Below are 18,106 nucleotides of genomic sequence, written 5' to 3'. Positions count from 1 at the left end.
TGCTACTCTACACATAGACTCATATGCACCATCTCTGAGAACAATGCCAGACATGCCGCATGCACAGTGGCAACAGACCACCATTGACAGAGATGAGGCACCTTGGAGGCAGAGGGACATCTTTATTACTCATGTGTGTCGGAATGCTAATGCAACTCTGTCAACACATACACACGTCATGTGGATGAACACGTGGGACCAACACTGGCACCCCCCTTACCACCACAGATGCTGGAAATCCATGGCACTGGCACACAAGTGACGGGTTACAGCTAAACACCCCCTGCTGCTCACGGAGAGGCTGCCACACACCATAGAGCCCCTAATGGGGAATTCACACACCATGTCAACCCGGTGCAACCCGCATGTTTCCGAGGCCAGTGTCACACACATTGATGGCCCCATCACAATCCCATTACAGATGACTGTCACCAAGTCTGACCATCAATACAGGTGATTTCTGCTCCAGGTCATGTGCCCCATGGTGATTCCACATGTATGCAAAGTAACCAAACATGAACAGGAGCAGTGCACACACATTCATAACAAATACAACTCCCAAAAAGCCGTGCTGCATCCCTTACCCGAAGGAGATTTTCAAACTTGTCCGTGCTTGTAACGCTGATTCAGCACATGTTGCTGTGATCATGAGGAATAGCAGGAGCACAACAATGCCACCAGCAGACAGCATGCGCAAGTACCTGTGGATGGGAGACACACCAGAAGTCAGCCAAAAGAAGTACATCCGCATGCATGTGCATGTACTCGACACGTATTAGGTTGTCAACATGCTAGGTGACAATGATGACTCTGGAAAAACATTTCTTCTATTGCACCATCACTCGAGTGACACATCCAAACACACCTCAGACTCACTTGGAAGACATGCAGATGGACACACACATTGCAACACATGCCACACACAGCCCAATGCGTGCACACTCAGACACTGGAACTCACCACTAAGCAAAGAAGTTGCGTATGAGCCGACTCCGCATGTTCTCCACCGCCTCCTCCTCCTCCACATCACTCGCCGCGTGCCCAAGCCCTTCATCCTCCACGGGTGGATGGTCCTGCTCATCTGGATCCAGGATGAGTGGCACAGCTTTCTCCACCGCCATGTTGTGCAGCATGCAGCACACAAGGAATATCTTGCAGACCTTCACCGGTGCATATGGGAGTGCGCCACCGGTCTTGTGGAGGCAACGGAAGCGGCTCTTCAGGAGGCCAAACGTCCTCTCTATCACTCGCCGGGTCCGCCCATGGGCGTTGTTGTAGCGGTGATCGGCAGCCGTGCTGGGGTTGCGGAGAGGCGTGATCAGCCATGGCATATTGGGATAGCCAGCGTCCCCTACATGGAAACATCATGGACAAGAGTGGGTCAGGAGGAGCAGTAAGACAGGAAGATGACGTTAAATACAGGACTGCCAGAGTATACCCACCAACAATGCATGCTCGTTCGTTGCGCAGCTGCAGCATCATTTCAGGCACCCTGCTTCGCCTCATGATGTACGCATCGTGTGCAGATCCTGGAAAACGAGCACAGACATGTGAAATCACCATGTTGGCAAGACACACCGCAAGGGCATTACTGGAGTGGTAATGCTTGCGGTTACGGAAGGCTACCTCCTGTGCCTGTGGTGGTACCAAAGCCACATGTGTTCCATCTATGGACCCAATGACATGGGGCATCCCTCCCAGGGCATAGAACTCACGCTTGACAGCTGTCAACTGCTCCGGAGTTGGGAATTTTATGAACTCATCAAGGTGCTCCAACATGGCCTCTAAAAAATCATGCAGAACACGGCTTAACATAGTTTGGGACATCCCACCCACATGGGCAATGGTATGTTGAAAGGTACCCGTGGCCAAGAAATGTAGGGCTGCCATCACCTTCACCTTGGGTGTCAGTGCACCAGGATACCTGTGTAGCGGTTGGAGGTGTGGTGCCAGCCGTGTCGTCAACTCCACAATCAAACGTTGGGGGAAGCGGTAGCGGCGTATAAAGTCATTTTCCCGCATGTCAGCCAAGTCCAGAATTGCTTGAGGGAGAGGCGGAGCCCTGCAGTGAATTAGAAGGGACAACGAAGAGTGAGTACAGTACACCACCAATGTCAATGTACTGAGCACATGGTCAACAGGCAATACACATATGCTACATACAGAGTCAGGTCTGTGCAATATGCCCTGGACACGTATGGCAGCCATGTGACACTCCTACCAAGAGACAGCTCCAAACGTTTATTCTCAACCTCATAATGCCATGCCATGAAACTAGCTGTGGGCCAGTGTAAGTGAGCAGGCAGACGCATTACAGGAGTTACAGACAACCAAATATGTGCAGAGGAAGGATGTGTATTGTACAGACAGGTTGCGGAACACTAGAGGCACAGGTCACATGTAATGGAAAAAGGACAGACCACACACCTTGCCATGAAGGATTACATTTCAATAATGAGCCCACATACATTGAGAGTATGCAGATATGTCCTTGTTTTGAAACTCTGTGTCGATGCATACACACACACACCTTACGTCGGATTCCACATGTGGCATGGTATGCGTAACACTGTGCCATGGCCATCTACACACAGACTCATGTTGGTTGCAGCAACTGCAGATGCATTTGACCAAACACCTACAGCAAGTTAATGGGAACACACGACACATACATGACATAGTCACATCGTGCAACGCGGGTAGTCACATGTCAGGTGTGAAAACCCCTGTAGCTGGCATTAGGGGACAGTTGCGTGTGTTGTTGACTGTGCCATGGCAGTGACGCTTTTCACAAGTGTTCTGTACTACATGCACACATGTCAAAGGAGTGAAGGGGATGTCTGGCACATAGTCCACCATCACACATGACATCTGTACACATCTCATCATACATCTATTGCCTTCACAACTCAGGAGTAATGTGCCACATTACAGCCTGACACACCTGTGCCCCACACATGTAGTACTGCACTGACAATGCCTTGATGTCCAGCCTTGGACAAGTATGTCAGCTCTTTTCCTTTCTGTGTGCTGCCTGTCACCACTTTCAGGTGTGGAATGCACCGTACATGCGCTCTGAGGGCGTGTGTACGTTCCCCATCACTATGGGAGTGCTGCCGTAGGCCTACCCATAGAGAAACGTCCCGTACACGCGCGTGTACGGGGCGTATCACTATGGGTACGCATACGCGAGCAAAGCCACAGTGAAACGGCCCGTACACGCGCGTGTACGGGGCGTATCACTATGGGTACGCATACGCGAGCAAAGCCATAGTGAAACGGCCCGTACACGCGCGTGTACGGGGCGTATCACTATGGGTACGCATACGCGAGCAAAGCCAAAGTGAAACGGCCCGTACACGCGCGTGTACGGGCCGTTTCACTATGGCTTTGCTCGCGTATGCGTACCCATAGTGATACGCCCCGTACACGCGCGTGTACAGGCCGTTTCTATGCATTTGGGGAGCCTTAGGGCCCTGGAACTCACCGTACCTGTGTGTGAATGTCCTAATTACATAGGGGACACATGAGGGACAAGTATAAACCCTACATGCATGCTGGTTGTCATGGAGACCGAGTTTAAAGTTTGAATTTTTTTCATCAGGTGCCCAGCTAAAGTCGGTTTGAAAGAATCTACATTGTTGCAAAGTGGATGTTGAGTTGACATCATGCTCAATAAAAAAAAAAAGAGCAAAGCCACTGACTGTGGTAGGTTTAAAGGGATTGGAGGAAACATAGGATGCAAATGTGAGTGACCAATCACTCTGTACTCCTGTGAATAAAACAGGGCAGCAAGGTAGATATAAGGCAGCCAGGTCCCATGAGAGAGCACTTGCTTGCACATCCTTTGATTCAACTACACTGCTGCTGCTCGTGAATCCTCTGGCACCATGTCCAGGTCTGTGGAGAGGGCCCAGCCTTTCACCCAGGAGGAGAACCAAGCCCTGCTGGATGTCATCCTCCCACAGTACCCCATGCTGTATGGTCGACCAGGGGTTCTGGTGAGTGCTGAGTCCACTAGCAAAAACTGTGCCCCTTTATTGTGACAGTTACTTGGGCCATTGTGTCCAGGTGTAACACACATGCAATGTACTGTAGGGTGGGTCCCGGGTGGGGGAATGCCTAATGTCTCCCAGCCAGAGCATGCTGTGGTGCATGTCTGCTCTCCTCACTTGCATTGTGTGTACTGTGACAATCACTGCATGTGGCAATACACATTCTGCCTGTCTAATCCTCCTGGGAATGTTGTTACTACAGTCCTTATGTGAATCTGTGGTCCCCCCAGTGTGACAGGTGGCAGTACCCACAGATGTGTGTTTGTTTAGTGTACATGTGCTGAGAGTGTCCAAATGATGTGTTTGTCCCCTGGACATTGGTGTGTGTGTGTAAGTCCCCTGTCATGTGGGTGAGTGCATATGTGGAGTGTAGCACCCCAGCTGCATGAGGGATGGATATACCCTGCCCATCTGATGTGAGCAGGGAGCGGTGCTGTGTGTCTGCGGTGATGGGCCAGCCCCACACCTGTGACACCCCCCAGTGTAGTGGCACATGTGCAGAGTGAGGTGTGTAGCTGCAGTTGGCAATGGCAGGTGATTGTCCTGTGGCTGTGTGTGTCTGTGTACTCTGCTGAGGGCGCCTCAGTGGCCTGTGGCATGTGACTGCTTTGAGGTGCTGCACATAATCCTGGTGTCGCTTGTGATGCACAGTGTGAGCCTGGATGATTGATTGTGTCGTACCCCTCATGCCACCTGTGTACTCTACAATGCCACCTAGTGCTTTTTGTCTTCCACAGAGGAAAGTGTCCCTATGACACAGGTGTAATGAGTGTGATGCATTATATGCCCTGTTAAAACCAGCCAAATTGTTTTAATGTGTGTCTCTGTGACATGTCGCAGGTGTATTGATGTTGTCTCACTTTTTCATCCTCACAGGTAGGCGCCTGTGCCAAGGAGCAGATCTGGAAGGACGCCGTCAGTGCCGTGACACAGACGGATGGTCGGAAGCGGCGCCTAGCCCAGGTGAGGAAACGCTGGCATGATATCCGGTGCTGGATGCGGAGGATCGCACGGGTCCTGCTGGGGGAATCACCTGTGAGCCAAAAGAACCATGGGCGCCACCGTCTGACCCACATCCACAAGCGTGTGCTGGCGGTCGTCTTCCCTGACATGGACAGGCGCTTACGGGAAAAGCAGCAGCAGGAAGGGGGTAGGTACATGTGTGTTTGTTGTGTGTCACCAGCATTTGTAAGTGCACAGTTGCATGGATACACTGCCAGGGTTTACATGTGCAGTGCAGTTCCTGGTCCCCAAAGTGTAGCGGTGCTGTCCTTCCTCCCTTCCCCTCCTTGGCATGTGTCCCCTGGTCTGTGTGTAGTCACACTTGCACAAGGTTATCTAGGCTGCCAGTTTATCGATGTGCCCAATGCTTGCAGCTGCATGTGTGGGGGTGGTGTGTAACAGGTTTTGGGACCTTGCCTGTGCCCTGTCCAGTTCAGTACTTGTGGGGTCCATGTCAGTTGTCACTGATGCTGAGTCCAGACATAGGAGTGTGTCTCTAAAGTGTATTGCTTTACATCATGCATGTCCTATTTTGTGGCCTGTGACATGATGTGCATGAGTGTGAGATATGCAGAGTGCAGGGATGGTGGCTTGTGTTGCAGTCATTACCATTCAGGACCAAGGAGTAGTGTGGCCACTACTGTCCCCTGGGGCATCTTTTCCTAGGTATCATGTGTGTAATCCAAAAATGTCGACAATCTCTGTGTCTACAGCATAGGTTGTGCTCTGTGCCATTGTACCCTGGCACCATTTGTGTCTACGTAAACTCTGCTACATGTGTCCACTGTACAGGCTGACCAAATGTCCCTTGTTCATATTCACGGGGGCCAGTGCCTGTGTGTCTTGCTAAAATGATCTGATGATGGCCATTTGTAGATGATGTATTTGTACCGGCGCACCAGGGGTATTTGGTGTCCAATCGGGATTTCTTGCAGGCCATGTGTTTTTATTCCAGACTAAGAGATGTAAGTGCTTCCTGTGTCTCAATAAATTGTCTCATGTAGGGGGGGGTTGGTGCGGGCAAGGCCTACATGTCAAAACCTGAAGCCTCCTTGCTAGGTCTGGCCAGTGTGTGATGTTTGTCTGGACATACACTCAAGGTGCAGTGACCCATTAATGTTGGGCATGTTTTTAAGCATTGCCTTTGCAGCATGTGCCTACAGTTAATAGACATGGTTCCTGCTCATCCCTTTTTACGCCAACGCTGTGTGCTGCAGATGCTGTGCTGGATTGTCCCCAGTGCCTGGCTCCTATGTCCAAATCCATATCATGTGATTTGCTATTGTGTCATGCTCTCCATAGTTGGTCAGTGGCATGGTGGGTCAACCAACTGTGTGTTGCAGGGCCTACATATGTGCCTTGTATTGTAGATGTTACTCATGTTGCTTTTCAGGCTATGCACTGTGACCTATGTGGATTTGACTCATGTGACATTTGAATACAGGTGTCTGATTATTTCCTGTCTCTTCATTTTGCCCACAGCATCGTCGGGGGACACCGAGGGAGACACTGGCACGGACCGTGAGGAGGGAGCGGGCACCAGTGCCAGCAGTGCAGAGTTGTCTGGCACATCGAGTGGCACGGAGGCCGACGGGAGTGCAGCGGAGGACCTGTCCAGTCAATCCACCACTGACTATGACGCAGACGGGTCCGAGGCTGAGCACTCCGAGGGGGCGGTGACTGGTCCCACAGCTGACACCAGTACTCCATCACTACCCGCCCCCTCCATTCCGATCACCGGCCTCCCACTTGCTCGTGTCCCTTCCCGCCGTGCTCGGTCAGCACGTGTCTCCTTCTTGCCAGGCACCGCACCCCCTGCCCCTGTCTCCACTGCTGCCACCAATGCCGAGTCTGTGGACATCCTGCGGCAGTTGTGGGTTGGTCAGACTGCGACGCTTAATGTCCTCCATGGCCACAGCCAAGTGCTCAACCAGATGGAGGCATACTTGGAGGGCATTTCAGCCGCGCAGTCTGACCAACGCAACTTGCTGAGGTCCATAGACTCGACACTGACTGCAGCAGTGGGTCTCCTGCAGCGCTACGTCCCACCCCCTACCCCTGCCCCATCCACACTTCCCACTGCCATGCCTGTCCCACGTACACCCAGACGCCAGCAAGCACGCACAACACCAGACACAGGCACCACACCAGCAGGGCAGGGCAAGCGCACACCTCCTGGCACGCACACACAGGGTGAGGTAGGCACACCCACTGGGTCGGGGGGCAAACGTAAGTCACGCAGCCAGAGTGGGAGTCCGCATTCCGCCAAATCCACTTCCTCCAAATCCACTCCCCCCAGCTCTCCTGGCCACGAATCCAGCAAAGATTCCTTCATGGCCGCTCTGTTCCTGAGCCCAACAGTGACACCCCCCAGCAAGCGGGCAAAGGAATCCCCGGTCAGGGTAGTTGAGTGCCCCCCCCTGTCCACACCCTCCCCCAGTGGTGCTGCGACCCATTCCTCTGCCCCCCCCTCCTTGGGGCCTGTGGTTCCTTCGGGTGCAGGGGATACGCTGGGGGACCTTGCTGACATGTGCAGCGCCATCCTCACCACCTCCTTTGGCGCTGCCCCAACCCCTGTGGTGGAGTCCTCCGTCCCTGCACCCACAACGCCTGCCCTTGCCCCTCCTGTCCCTGCGGTGCCTGGTCCTTCCCCCCCACATGATGCCCCCCACCCTGTGGAAGACAGGGTGGTCTGAACTGTGCAGGCAAGCTAGGGGACACGCGTCCCACTGTGTCCCCCATCCAGCTATGACTAATGGACTGCCCTATGGGCTTTGTAAATATTGAACTTTATCCACGCAAACATTTTTTACTAATGCTGAATAAAGCCATTTTTTTTTCTTACAACACTACTGCTTTTGTGGTATTGCTGTTGGTGGGGCTGCTCCATGATTTTGGGTGGTGATCATGTGTTGGGTGTGTGGGAAATGTAGTAGTGTGCTGGTCATAGGGGGACCCTGGTATCTGTGTGCCATCACAAGGTGTTAGCTAAGTTTCTTTGTTCATGTAGGCAGTTACTGCATGGTGTCATTGTCCCAAGGTGTGTTCCTTCCTCTGTGTACCCTGACATCTTCCCTGCAGGGTGTTTCCAATATGTTGCGCTGAGCTGTGTCTACATTAGCTGGGTGTGTGACGGACCCCTTCAACTTTGGCCATGCATGCAGTGCGATGTCACCACCTGCATCATTCGTGGCATCCTGGATGATCACTGTACTTGTGTATGTAGTCTGTTGACATGACTTCATGTGGACATGTTCCCTTTTAGGCAGTATGCATATGTGTACTCCCAGCCTCGCACACATGTGTTACATGTACTACAGGGTCTTTGTGCACCTGACTGACAATTGTGGCAATTGGATCTGTGGGTACTCCACCCTTTTTCTTTCCATGGGCACTGCTGGGAGGACTCTGCACACACCCCTCCTGCGTCTGGGCACTGCTGGGAATGATAGGCACACACCCCTCCTGTGTCTGGGCACTGCTGGGAGGACTCTGCACACACCCCTCCTGTGTCTGGGCACTTCTGGGAGGACTCTGCACCCACCCCTCATATGTCTGGGCACTGCTGGGAGGAGTCTGCACCCACCCCTCCTGTGTCTGGGCACTGCTGGGAGGACTCTGCACACACCCCTCCTGCGTCTGGGCACTGCTGGGAATGATAGGCACACACCCCTCCTGTGTCTGGGCACTGCTGGGAGGACTGTGCACACACCCCTCCTGTGTCTGGGCACTGCTGGGAGGACTCTGCACCCACCCCTCCTGTGTCTGGGCACTGCTGGGAGGACTCTGCACACACCCCTCCTGCGTCTGGGCACTGCTGGGAATGATAGGCCCACACCCCTCCTATGTCTGGGCACTGCTGGCAGGACTCTGTACACACCCCTCCTGTGTCTGGGCACTGCTGGGAGGACTCTGCACACACCCCTCCTGCGTCTGGGCACTGCTGGGAATGATAGGCACACACCCCTCCTGTGTCTGGGCACTGCTGGGAGGACTCTGCACACACCCCTCCTGTGTCTGGGCACTGCTGGGAGGACTCTGCACCCACCCCTCCTGTGTCTGGGCACTGCTGGGAGGACTCTGCACACACCCCTCCTGCGTCTGGGCACTGCTGGGAATGATAGGCACACACCCCTCCTGTGTCTGGGCACTGCTGGGAATGATAGGCACACACCCCTCCTGTGTCTGGGCACTGCTGGGAGGACTCTGCACACACCCCTCCTGTGTCTGGCCATGTACGCTCCATACATACACGGCTGGGGGTACGGTCCGTACATACACTGGTGGGGTGGGGGTACGGTCCATACATACACTGTTGGAGTGGGGGTACGCTCCATACGTACGCGGGTGGGGGTACGCTCCATACATACACTGTTGGGGTGGGGGTACGCTCCATACGTACGTGGGTGTGGGTAGGGTCCGTACATACACGGGTGGGGGTACGCTCCGAACATACGCGGGTCTGGGTACGCTCCATGCATACACGGGTGGGGGACGGTCCGTACATACACTGGTGGGGTGGGGGTACGGTCCGTACATACACTGGTGGGGTGGGGGTACGGTCCGTACATACACTGGTGGGGTGGGGGTACGCTCCATACGTACGCGGGTGTGGGTAGGGTCCGTACATACACGGGTGGGGGTACGCTCCGAACATACGCGGGTCTGGGTACACTCCATGCATACACGGGTGGGGGTACGCTCCGAACATACGCGGGTCTGGGTACGCTCCATGCATACACGGGTGGGGGTACGGTCCGTACATACACTGTTGGGGTGGGGGTACGCTCCATACATACACTGTTGGGGTGGGGGTACGCTCCATACGTACGCGGGTATGGGTAGGGTCCGTACATTCACGGGTGGGGGTACGCTCCAAACATACGCGGGTCTGGGTACGCTCCATGCAAACACGGGTGGGGGTACGCCCCGAACATACGCGGGTCTGGGTACGCTCCATGCATACACGGGTGGGGGTACGGTCCGTACATACACTGTTGGGGTGGGGATACGCTCCATACATACACTGTTGGGGTGGGGGTACGCTCCATACGTACGCGGGTGTAGGTAGTGTCCGTACATACACGGGTGGGGGTACGCTCCGAACATACGCGGGTCTGGGTACGCTCCATGCATACACGGGTGGGGGTACGGTCCGTACATGCACTGTTGGGGTGTTGGTACGCGCCGTACATACACTGGTGGGGGTGCGGCCCGTACCCAGGCCTTTGGAACATGGGTACGGGCCGTACCGCCATTGTTGGGGTGACGTAGGGGTGGGCATGGTACAACTCGTACCCACGCTCTTAAGGCGTGGGTACGGTACGTACCGGACTTGTTGTGTTGCCGGTTCGCGTGTACATCCACTTCCGTTGCTGGACACGCCCCCACCCCCTCGCAGTGACCAGGCCCTGAAGGTCAGGTATGTCCAGGGCATGTATGATTTGTGACTTGGGTGGGGGTTTTGTGTCCTGCCCCTGCCCCCCCCCCTTTGCCCCTGGGTGTTGTTCTGACCTTCTGCGGCGTCTGCGTCGGTTCCTGTAGAGCAGGTGGACTGCTATGAGGGCTGGCATGACACGTAGGTTCGGGTCCATGGCTGTCCGTCGCGTACAGGTGCTCCTTGCGCGCGTCGTCCTGATTTCCCGGCAGTTTTTGGCAGTCGGAGAATTTTATCCGTGCGGGGTGACGTCGGTGCAGATCGTACATCCTGGTTCGTGAAACGCAGCCTGAATGCGTCCCGACGTCATGTTGGCGCGTTCCCCGGATCACATTTGTATGTATATTTTCGTCGGGCGGTGTTTTGTACGAATCGTACGGATATGGAGTGTCCGTGCGATTCGTACTTCCATGTTTGTAATGTTTTTTTCCCGGGTACGAGTCAGACGGAAAAAACGCTCCGTCCGACGGTTCGTACCCGGTTTCTCCAGGATCGGAATCGGCACCATACTATATTGGGCTGTTCAAGGTTGAGCAGGTTTTGGGCCAAAGTTGTAGTTCTGTGTTTTTTTCCAGAGAACAATGCACATAATAGTATGGACAATTGGATGATAGACTAGAAAGTACAAACTAATCTGGTTTTTCATCATGGCATCAGTCTTCAATTGTGGACATGCAGTTAGTATAATGTGTTTGTAAATAGTGTAACCTTGATTTAAAAAATAATTTCCCATGTATTTATAACTCTTTCAGAAGCATCGAAACCCCTAATTTATGGTTTGCTGGTGCTGATTCCCTTCGTCTTGATCTGAAGCCAGTGCCAGAGTTACAGAACTGGCAGGACACCATTGGACGCCATGTTGCACCCGATCTACCACAGAAGGAAACGGCTAGGCAGGACGCCATACATGGTGAGCAGTCCAATTCATTGTCTGATTTCTGATTCAGGCTTTTTTGGTGCATGTTACAAAGCATTGTTTGAATTTTATTTGTTTTCCAATGAGCAGCTACAGATGCAAAATAACTATACTATTAAAGATGAGGGAGCAATGTACAAAAATTGCTTTTCCCAAATTGGGATTCTTACTGAAAGTCTGAAACGCAATTCGGAAAATGCAATCCCTAATCCCTAGTGGGTCACAAATTGACCTTCCTCATTAATATTAATAGGTAATTCGCAGTATGCGACCCATTAGGAATGATAGCCATCACATGGATGGTGGCCTGCTGGGGTCAGCACACCACCATGTCTGTGATTGCTTTTTAATAAAGCAATCTTGTTTTCTCTAAGTGCAGCCCGTTTACTTTCAAGGAAAATAGAAAATGAAACTTTTAAGTTTTGTGGGACCACTGCCTACTCCTAAAATATATTTTTGTTTACATTCTCAAAAGGGATGTGGATCTTTTGTGTCCCCTTCCCATTTGCAAATGGTTACCACTGCATTTTAGTAGTGGGTAAAAATGCATGTTTTGCAACCTGTTGTTCGGCTGCAAAACATTAACACTACTGCAAATTGATAGTTGAAAGGGACCCCTAAACACACTCCTTCCAACTACCAAATCACTGAATCAAATTTCGATTTGGTAGTTACTGAATTGCAATTTGGCATTTGTACTTTAAAACATGTTTTTGCTGTTGCAAACAAGCTGATTTGTGATTCAGCCTGTCTATCACCTCAAAAACATATTTGACATATGGCCCTAAGCCAGCATTTGCATTACATTGCCTCAGATGCACGGGAGCCCATTTATTTTGGTCACTGGTAGAGTGAGATTTATCCTAAAGCAAATACCCTTTCTCTCAGGACATACTATGCCGTACTGGAGAGATCCGCCTCAGCAATGAGTCTGACTGGTTTCCAGCCTCAACCGTACTAGTAGGCAATTGTTCTTTAAATGAGAATTATAAAAAGCTTGGTGTAGCAGCAAGGATTCTATTAGAAAATAAATAGTCTAACATCTTGAAAATATTGATTCGGGTGTGCACGGTATCGGGGAAACAAAGCTTCCAAAAATTGTTCTGAACATTTTTTCCCGTAATGGAAAAGACATGAACACTCACTCCACTCTATACAAAAATAAATCTGGAAGAGAGAAAGGGAAATGTGGAAGCTGAAGTAAATGGCTACCTTGATGAGTTACATTGGGTCTTACATCATATGTGTCACCTTCTGTCAGTTCAAGCTGTTGAGTTCATAGCATGTTGCATTTTGAGACTCACTATTTTAGGTATGGGCTCAAAAAAACTCAGTAGGCATCCTACCATTGGCTAATAAGAAAATACTGTGCTTTTACGTGGGACTGTAGCTTGGTCAGTAAGATTGGGGGAAGGGGTGAGCGTCAGATTTTCTCAAAACGAGGCTGGCATATAATGTTTAAATACATCATACGAAAACCAGGGTGCATGAGAGGGTACTAAGGGGCAGTGGAAAGGGAGAGGAATGAGGATCGATAGGAGCACTAAGGGGGAAAACACAATATTTTGTAAAATAATCAATGTTTTTGAGGACGTTCGAAACAGAGAGTGAGAGAGTGTGTGCGTTTTTGTCTGCGCGTATGGAAATATTCCTGCTGAAATCCGACTGACACCTCACAATACCCGACTGAAAGCACCTGTCCCCAACTATTTATCAGAAGATACATTTATCACTGGGGTGTAATGCCTCAACCCCCCCCCCCCCCCAAGCTACACCCCTGCTTTTATACTTTAACGGCTCTAAGTGGTGCGTAAAGTGATTTGTCAGTCACCGTGTCCCTTTGAAGTTAATGTATTGCTTATGACCTGAGAGCCAGTTGACTCTAACCAGGGTCTGACCTCTTCCGCGTGTTAGTTTTTCATGTGCTGAGAAGAACCAAAATCACTCCATGGATCTAACCAGAGAAATTCCATGCTCATAGTTGTCCTTCGTATCTTCATCCTTGTTAGTTAGAGATTACCCTGTGTGACCTGTTACCTGCGAATAATTATAATTAGTTTTTATTACAAGGTTGATTCTCCCTAAGCTGCCTTTGAATTAGTGGTAGTTCCAGGGAGCATTCAGTTACACATGCTTAGTGGCCCATGTCAAGTACTAAACCCTTAGAACCTTCTGGCATAGGAGAAAACTGCATTCATCATGAGGGGATGCTAGAGCCATCACTTTTAAAAGAAAAAGAATCTAAAGCAGTTTGTGGCACTCTTAAAATCAGAGACTGAAGGAAAGCGCCAGGCGTAACATGGGTCAACTCTGCGGCACTTCAGTCACCTGAAAGGATCATCTCTAAAAAGTGAACAGGCTCAGAGCAGAGTTTAACTTATATCATTAGGGATGGCAGACTGTCAACATTAGAGAATAGTTGGTCACAGAGTCAGTAGCATGTTAGAATGTCTTCTGGAATTTCTTTTTACATTGCTGCCACATTCTGATAACTCTTTTGACAGCACTTCTTTTGTTGCCAAAACACTCTTTTGTTTGTTCCCAGAAGGCATCACAACTTTTTAAGATTCATTCCTATCAAGACAGGTGCTATTTTTCAGCATTTTTGTTGAATACTGGGATCAGCACCTCTGGCTGACTTCTCTGGGCTCACTGTCCTCAACCAATAAATACTGTAAAACATCTGGAATTTATTGATACTAATCTTCCTGTGGAGCTGTGGGTTGCACAGTTGTCTAGCACAGTGTTTCTCAAACTGTGGGACAGAGACTCGCAAGACAATTCACGAAAGTCTAGCAATCAATTAGAAAACCTTTAAATTCCATATTTTCTCTTGTCACATTTGCTGTACTACAATGACAGAGGTCAAATGTCAAGCTCTGACTCCTGCCAAATTGCTGCTTATATTTTTTAACATTGAGATTGGTTTTTAGAAGCCCCTCTCACTTGCAATAAAAAAAAGTACAGTGAATTATGTGACAATCTTGATGGGGGTACTGGGAATGTGAAAGGAAAGCCTGCTGGATGTAATTTGAACTGTAACACAAGAAAATGTATATACCTGTAAATTAACTGTAAACAGTAATTTTACTATAAAGCAAAACTTAGGTAAGAATAAAATTAGCTGTGGAAATGATCTCAAAAACATACTACACCGATGAGGCCTAAACCAGGGCTGTGTCCTTGCCCCAACACTCTTCAATGTATATACCGCAGATTTGGGGAAGATGTGTCAAAATGCAAACCTTGCAATCCCCAATATTGGCCCAAACAGAGTTCACTTATTACAGTACCTAGACAATTTGGTAATATTGGATCACACCAAAACTGGACTACAAAGGGGACTGGATGCTCTTAACATCTAGAAGGAAAGCAATTAATTGGTTGTGAACCCAAACAAGACCTTGGTGATGGCTGTTGGACATAAAGCAATAAAAGCTTTACTCAGATGGAGACTGGGCGCCTAGATTATTGCCACCAGAAGAACGTACACCTACCTTGGGGCTTGGCTCAGTGATACTGGGAAGGCAACTTCACACCAACAAAGAATGAAGTACAAGGCTCAATCAACAAGCAATGCTTTATGCAAACTTCAGGGAAAGCTGTGCAGTCCAAGAACGCTGCCAATCAGGAGGGTGATACAATTCAAAATACCGGCGATAGCAGGCTATGCGCAACAAGTGTTCCCTGATCTAATGGGGAGTTTGCTTGAAAACTCCCAGTGTCAGGTGTGCAAACATATCTTTAACTTACCTATATATGCCGCAACAGTCTGATCCGCCTGGAGTCAGGCCTTGTCAAGCAAAACTATGAATGTTTGGGAACACAGGCGAAACATTACCAAGTCATTAAAGCACCCACAGGATGCTTAAAAAGTGTGCTTAGACCAATATACGAAGGAACGGCAAATCTGCGGAACAGCTTCATGCAAAAAGCTGTGGGGGTACTTGGTTTTGCAATGGAAAACTGTTTTTTGGAAGAGATGAGCTATGCTGCAATTAAGAATGCTATGAACAAACAAACACACTCGTCAATTATGGCAAGCAGACAAACTTAACTATCTAGCTAAGGGAGGGCAACAAGGTTTAATTTCACCATAATAGGAAAAAAGAGCACAGCCATGTCTGAACCGAGCACTGGAAGGAAGTTCCTAAAAGACGTCCAATGGGCCAGGATGGTGCCCTTGCGAACAAGAGCGCTAAATCCTGGTTGGAACGCTTTCGCACATATAACCAAATGCAGATTTTGTAAGTATCGAGAGGAGTCCCTGCTCCACCTGGTTTGCTGGTGCCCAGGTCTGCTATACTATGTCGTAAAACCCATGCTTCCGTCAAAAGGGTCCCGGACATGCACAGAAGCAGTATCAGTATCGTTCTCCAGCTCCTCAAACTAGGCACATTTGGGAAATACATGGCAGAGGTGCGTGCCCGGTTGTCCAAACAACAAGGGCATGATGACTTGACTGTGGCCTGTACAAACAAACCGTAAGCAACTAATCAAAGCGTTTGAGTGACCTAGGAGGCGAAGATGTCCTCAGGCAGCTATAATGCACACCTTATAATGCTATTACAAGCACACTAGCACTTTAATGCCTAGGGCTTTTGGCTAGGACTCAACTGGAATATTGAACAAAAGGAACAGCTGCTGTTAGTATGTGTTACTGTTTGTTTTATGACTAGGAGCTGCATACACCTTTGAACTGCTGGTTGTCAAGTGGTGCTTTTTTGGGCATATATATTTTACTGTTTTTCTTAAATATTAGGCAATGTGCACAATTTTAAATGGGAATATATACGATTGCACTATTGTTGGAATATTGCAAATGATTTTAGGCAATCGCGCAATAAAAACTTTCATTCATTCATTCATATGTGCTAATCTGGCCAGAATACAGCAATGAACTTGAGTTTCTCTTGCGCACTGAGGTGTATTCGAGAGCACACACACCTGCCAACCTAAAAATGTTATTAAAGTCAAATTCAACTTCAATTAAATCTATAGGAAGGAGAGCAAATAACTTGTCACCCATCTTCACCAATGCCACAATGAACAGGATGAAAAGGCAGGTAGGTTACTGCGTGAACTCTCATATTCCGCGTCTGGCCAACAGGCTAGTTGCATCTAACCAGTAAGCATACGACATTGTCCTGTTAAGTAAAACAGCAATTCAGCATTAAAGATCATTAACAGCCCTAGCTTGTTATACTGGAAAATATGGCCTGGAAATAAACAATAAGAAAACAAAAGTTGTGATCTCTGTGGAAACTATAAATCAAAGAGAAATAAAAATATTCATATGAGATGCAACTTTATCCTTCACATGAGTTCTATAAATGCTTTTCTGTCCTTAAGTAAGAGACTGAAGGCTTCCTCCCTACAGCCAATCCTAATTGTCATCAGCAGCAACCTCTCACCAACACTGTGTAATAGGTCTGAATTACTGAGAGGGAGAGACGCAAAGAATCTGAACATTTTACACTCAAAAACATGTAGGCGTCTTTTTTACCTCCGGCCGAGCACATCTCAGGTACAGATTTGCTAGAGTTTGGGCTAGTGAAGTAAGTCCTTGTTTATCAAGGAATCTTTATCAAAACTAGGCAAAAAGGAGTTAATCACGACAAAAAACTTGGGGCACTTTGGAGCAAAAGACTCATTCATGCAAGACAAAGATCAATTATTAAAAAGAGTTATGCCTGGATGACAATAAACTCTTATAACGATCCAATTTAACAGCAATATTTTGAAATTATTTTTTCGACATACATCAAATAAAAATGACTTTCGCTAAGACAGAGAGACTTTTCAAAGAAAGATTTGACATGTTATTGGAATCAAACCTGCAGCACCACAAAGTTTCACCTTTGGATGTAAAGATGAAACAGTTCTACACATTCTGTGCCTATGCCCCTCATTGGTGCCTGCTGGTAGCGGCTCCTCCATTAGGGCGGAGGAGCATCGCCTCACTGCTTTAACGCAGTGCGAGAAGCAGAAAAATAAAATGGTTCTGCTTCTCGCACTGCCAGAAAGCAGAAGGTTATGCTTGTTTGGGGGCAGGTGGGTGGGCGGGTTGGGAAGGAATGGCTTACCCAATGTTGCGGGCCCTGACTGTTTGGTTGGCCCTCTGGGGCCCACTAAACCAGTCATGCACACTCTCCCTTTTCTCCATGTAGGCTGCATGCAGCCTACATGGAGAAATGGCCTCCCCATAAGTGCCTGGCTGGGCGCCGTCCCTACCAATCACAACGCTGCCATTGCAGGGTTGGGATTGGCTGAGGGGAGGGAGGCTTCCTGGTTCCTGTTCAGCAGGAGAGCAGGAAAACGGGACCCAGCCCGGAGCCGCGGCGTTGCGGCACCCGGGAAGGTAAGTTTATTTTTTGCAAATATTATTTAATCACCCCCACCCACGCGTGAACCCCTGCACGAACCCCCATCCACCCCCCCATGCCGGCTGTGACTGGTTGAAAGGTAATTGCTCAGACGTGCATTCAACTACCTGTGCATTGTACAAGCTGTAATTCAATTTTCAAATGGCACATACAGCTGAACAGTGAAGCTGGCAAATATATAGATTGGTCTACATAGGCCTCAAATCCCCAAAATAATTAATTAGCCCCTGCAGAAACATCACTGCCGCTTTTCACATATTTACCTAAAGAAGCTTTATTTTCTTTCAGCACACACCTTCGCTGATCACTC

General features: G+C 49.4%; 1 protein-coding gene across 1 annotated transcript in view; it reads left to right on the top strand.

The window, feature by feature from the left end:
- Positions 1-647: 647 nt before the first annotated feature.
- Positions 648-18,106, top strand: part of LOC146772766 (rho guanine nucleotide exchange factor 11-like) — a 288,100-nt gene continuing 270,641 nt past the window's right edge. Inside the window, 2 exon segments of the mRNA XM_085637030.1 lie at positions 648-739; positions 11,250-11,404. Coding sequence (XP_085493156.1) covers positions 648-739; positions 11,250-11,404 — 247 coding nt within the window.

This window comes from Triturus cristatus, chromosome 12, assembly GCF_964204655.1.
Source record: "Triturus cristatus chromosome 12, aTriCri1.1, whole genome shotgun sequence".
Taxonomy (NCBI): domain Eukaryota; kingdom Metazoa; phylum Chordata; class Amphibia; order Caudata; family Salamandridae; genus Triturus; species Triturus cristatus.
Note: the sequence above shows the minus strand (reverse complement) of the source record. Positions and strands in the feature narration are given on the sequence as shown.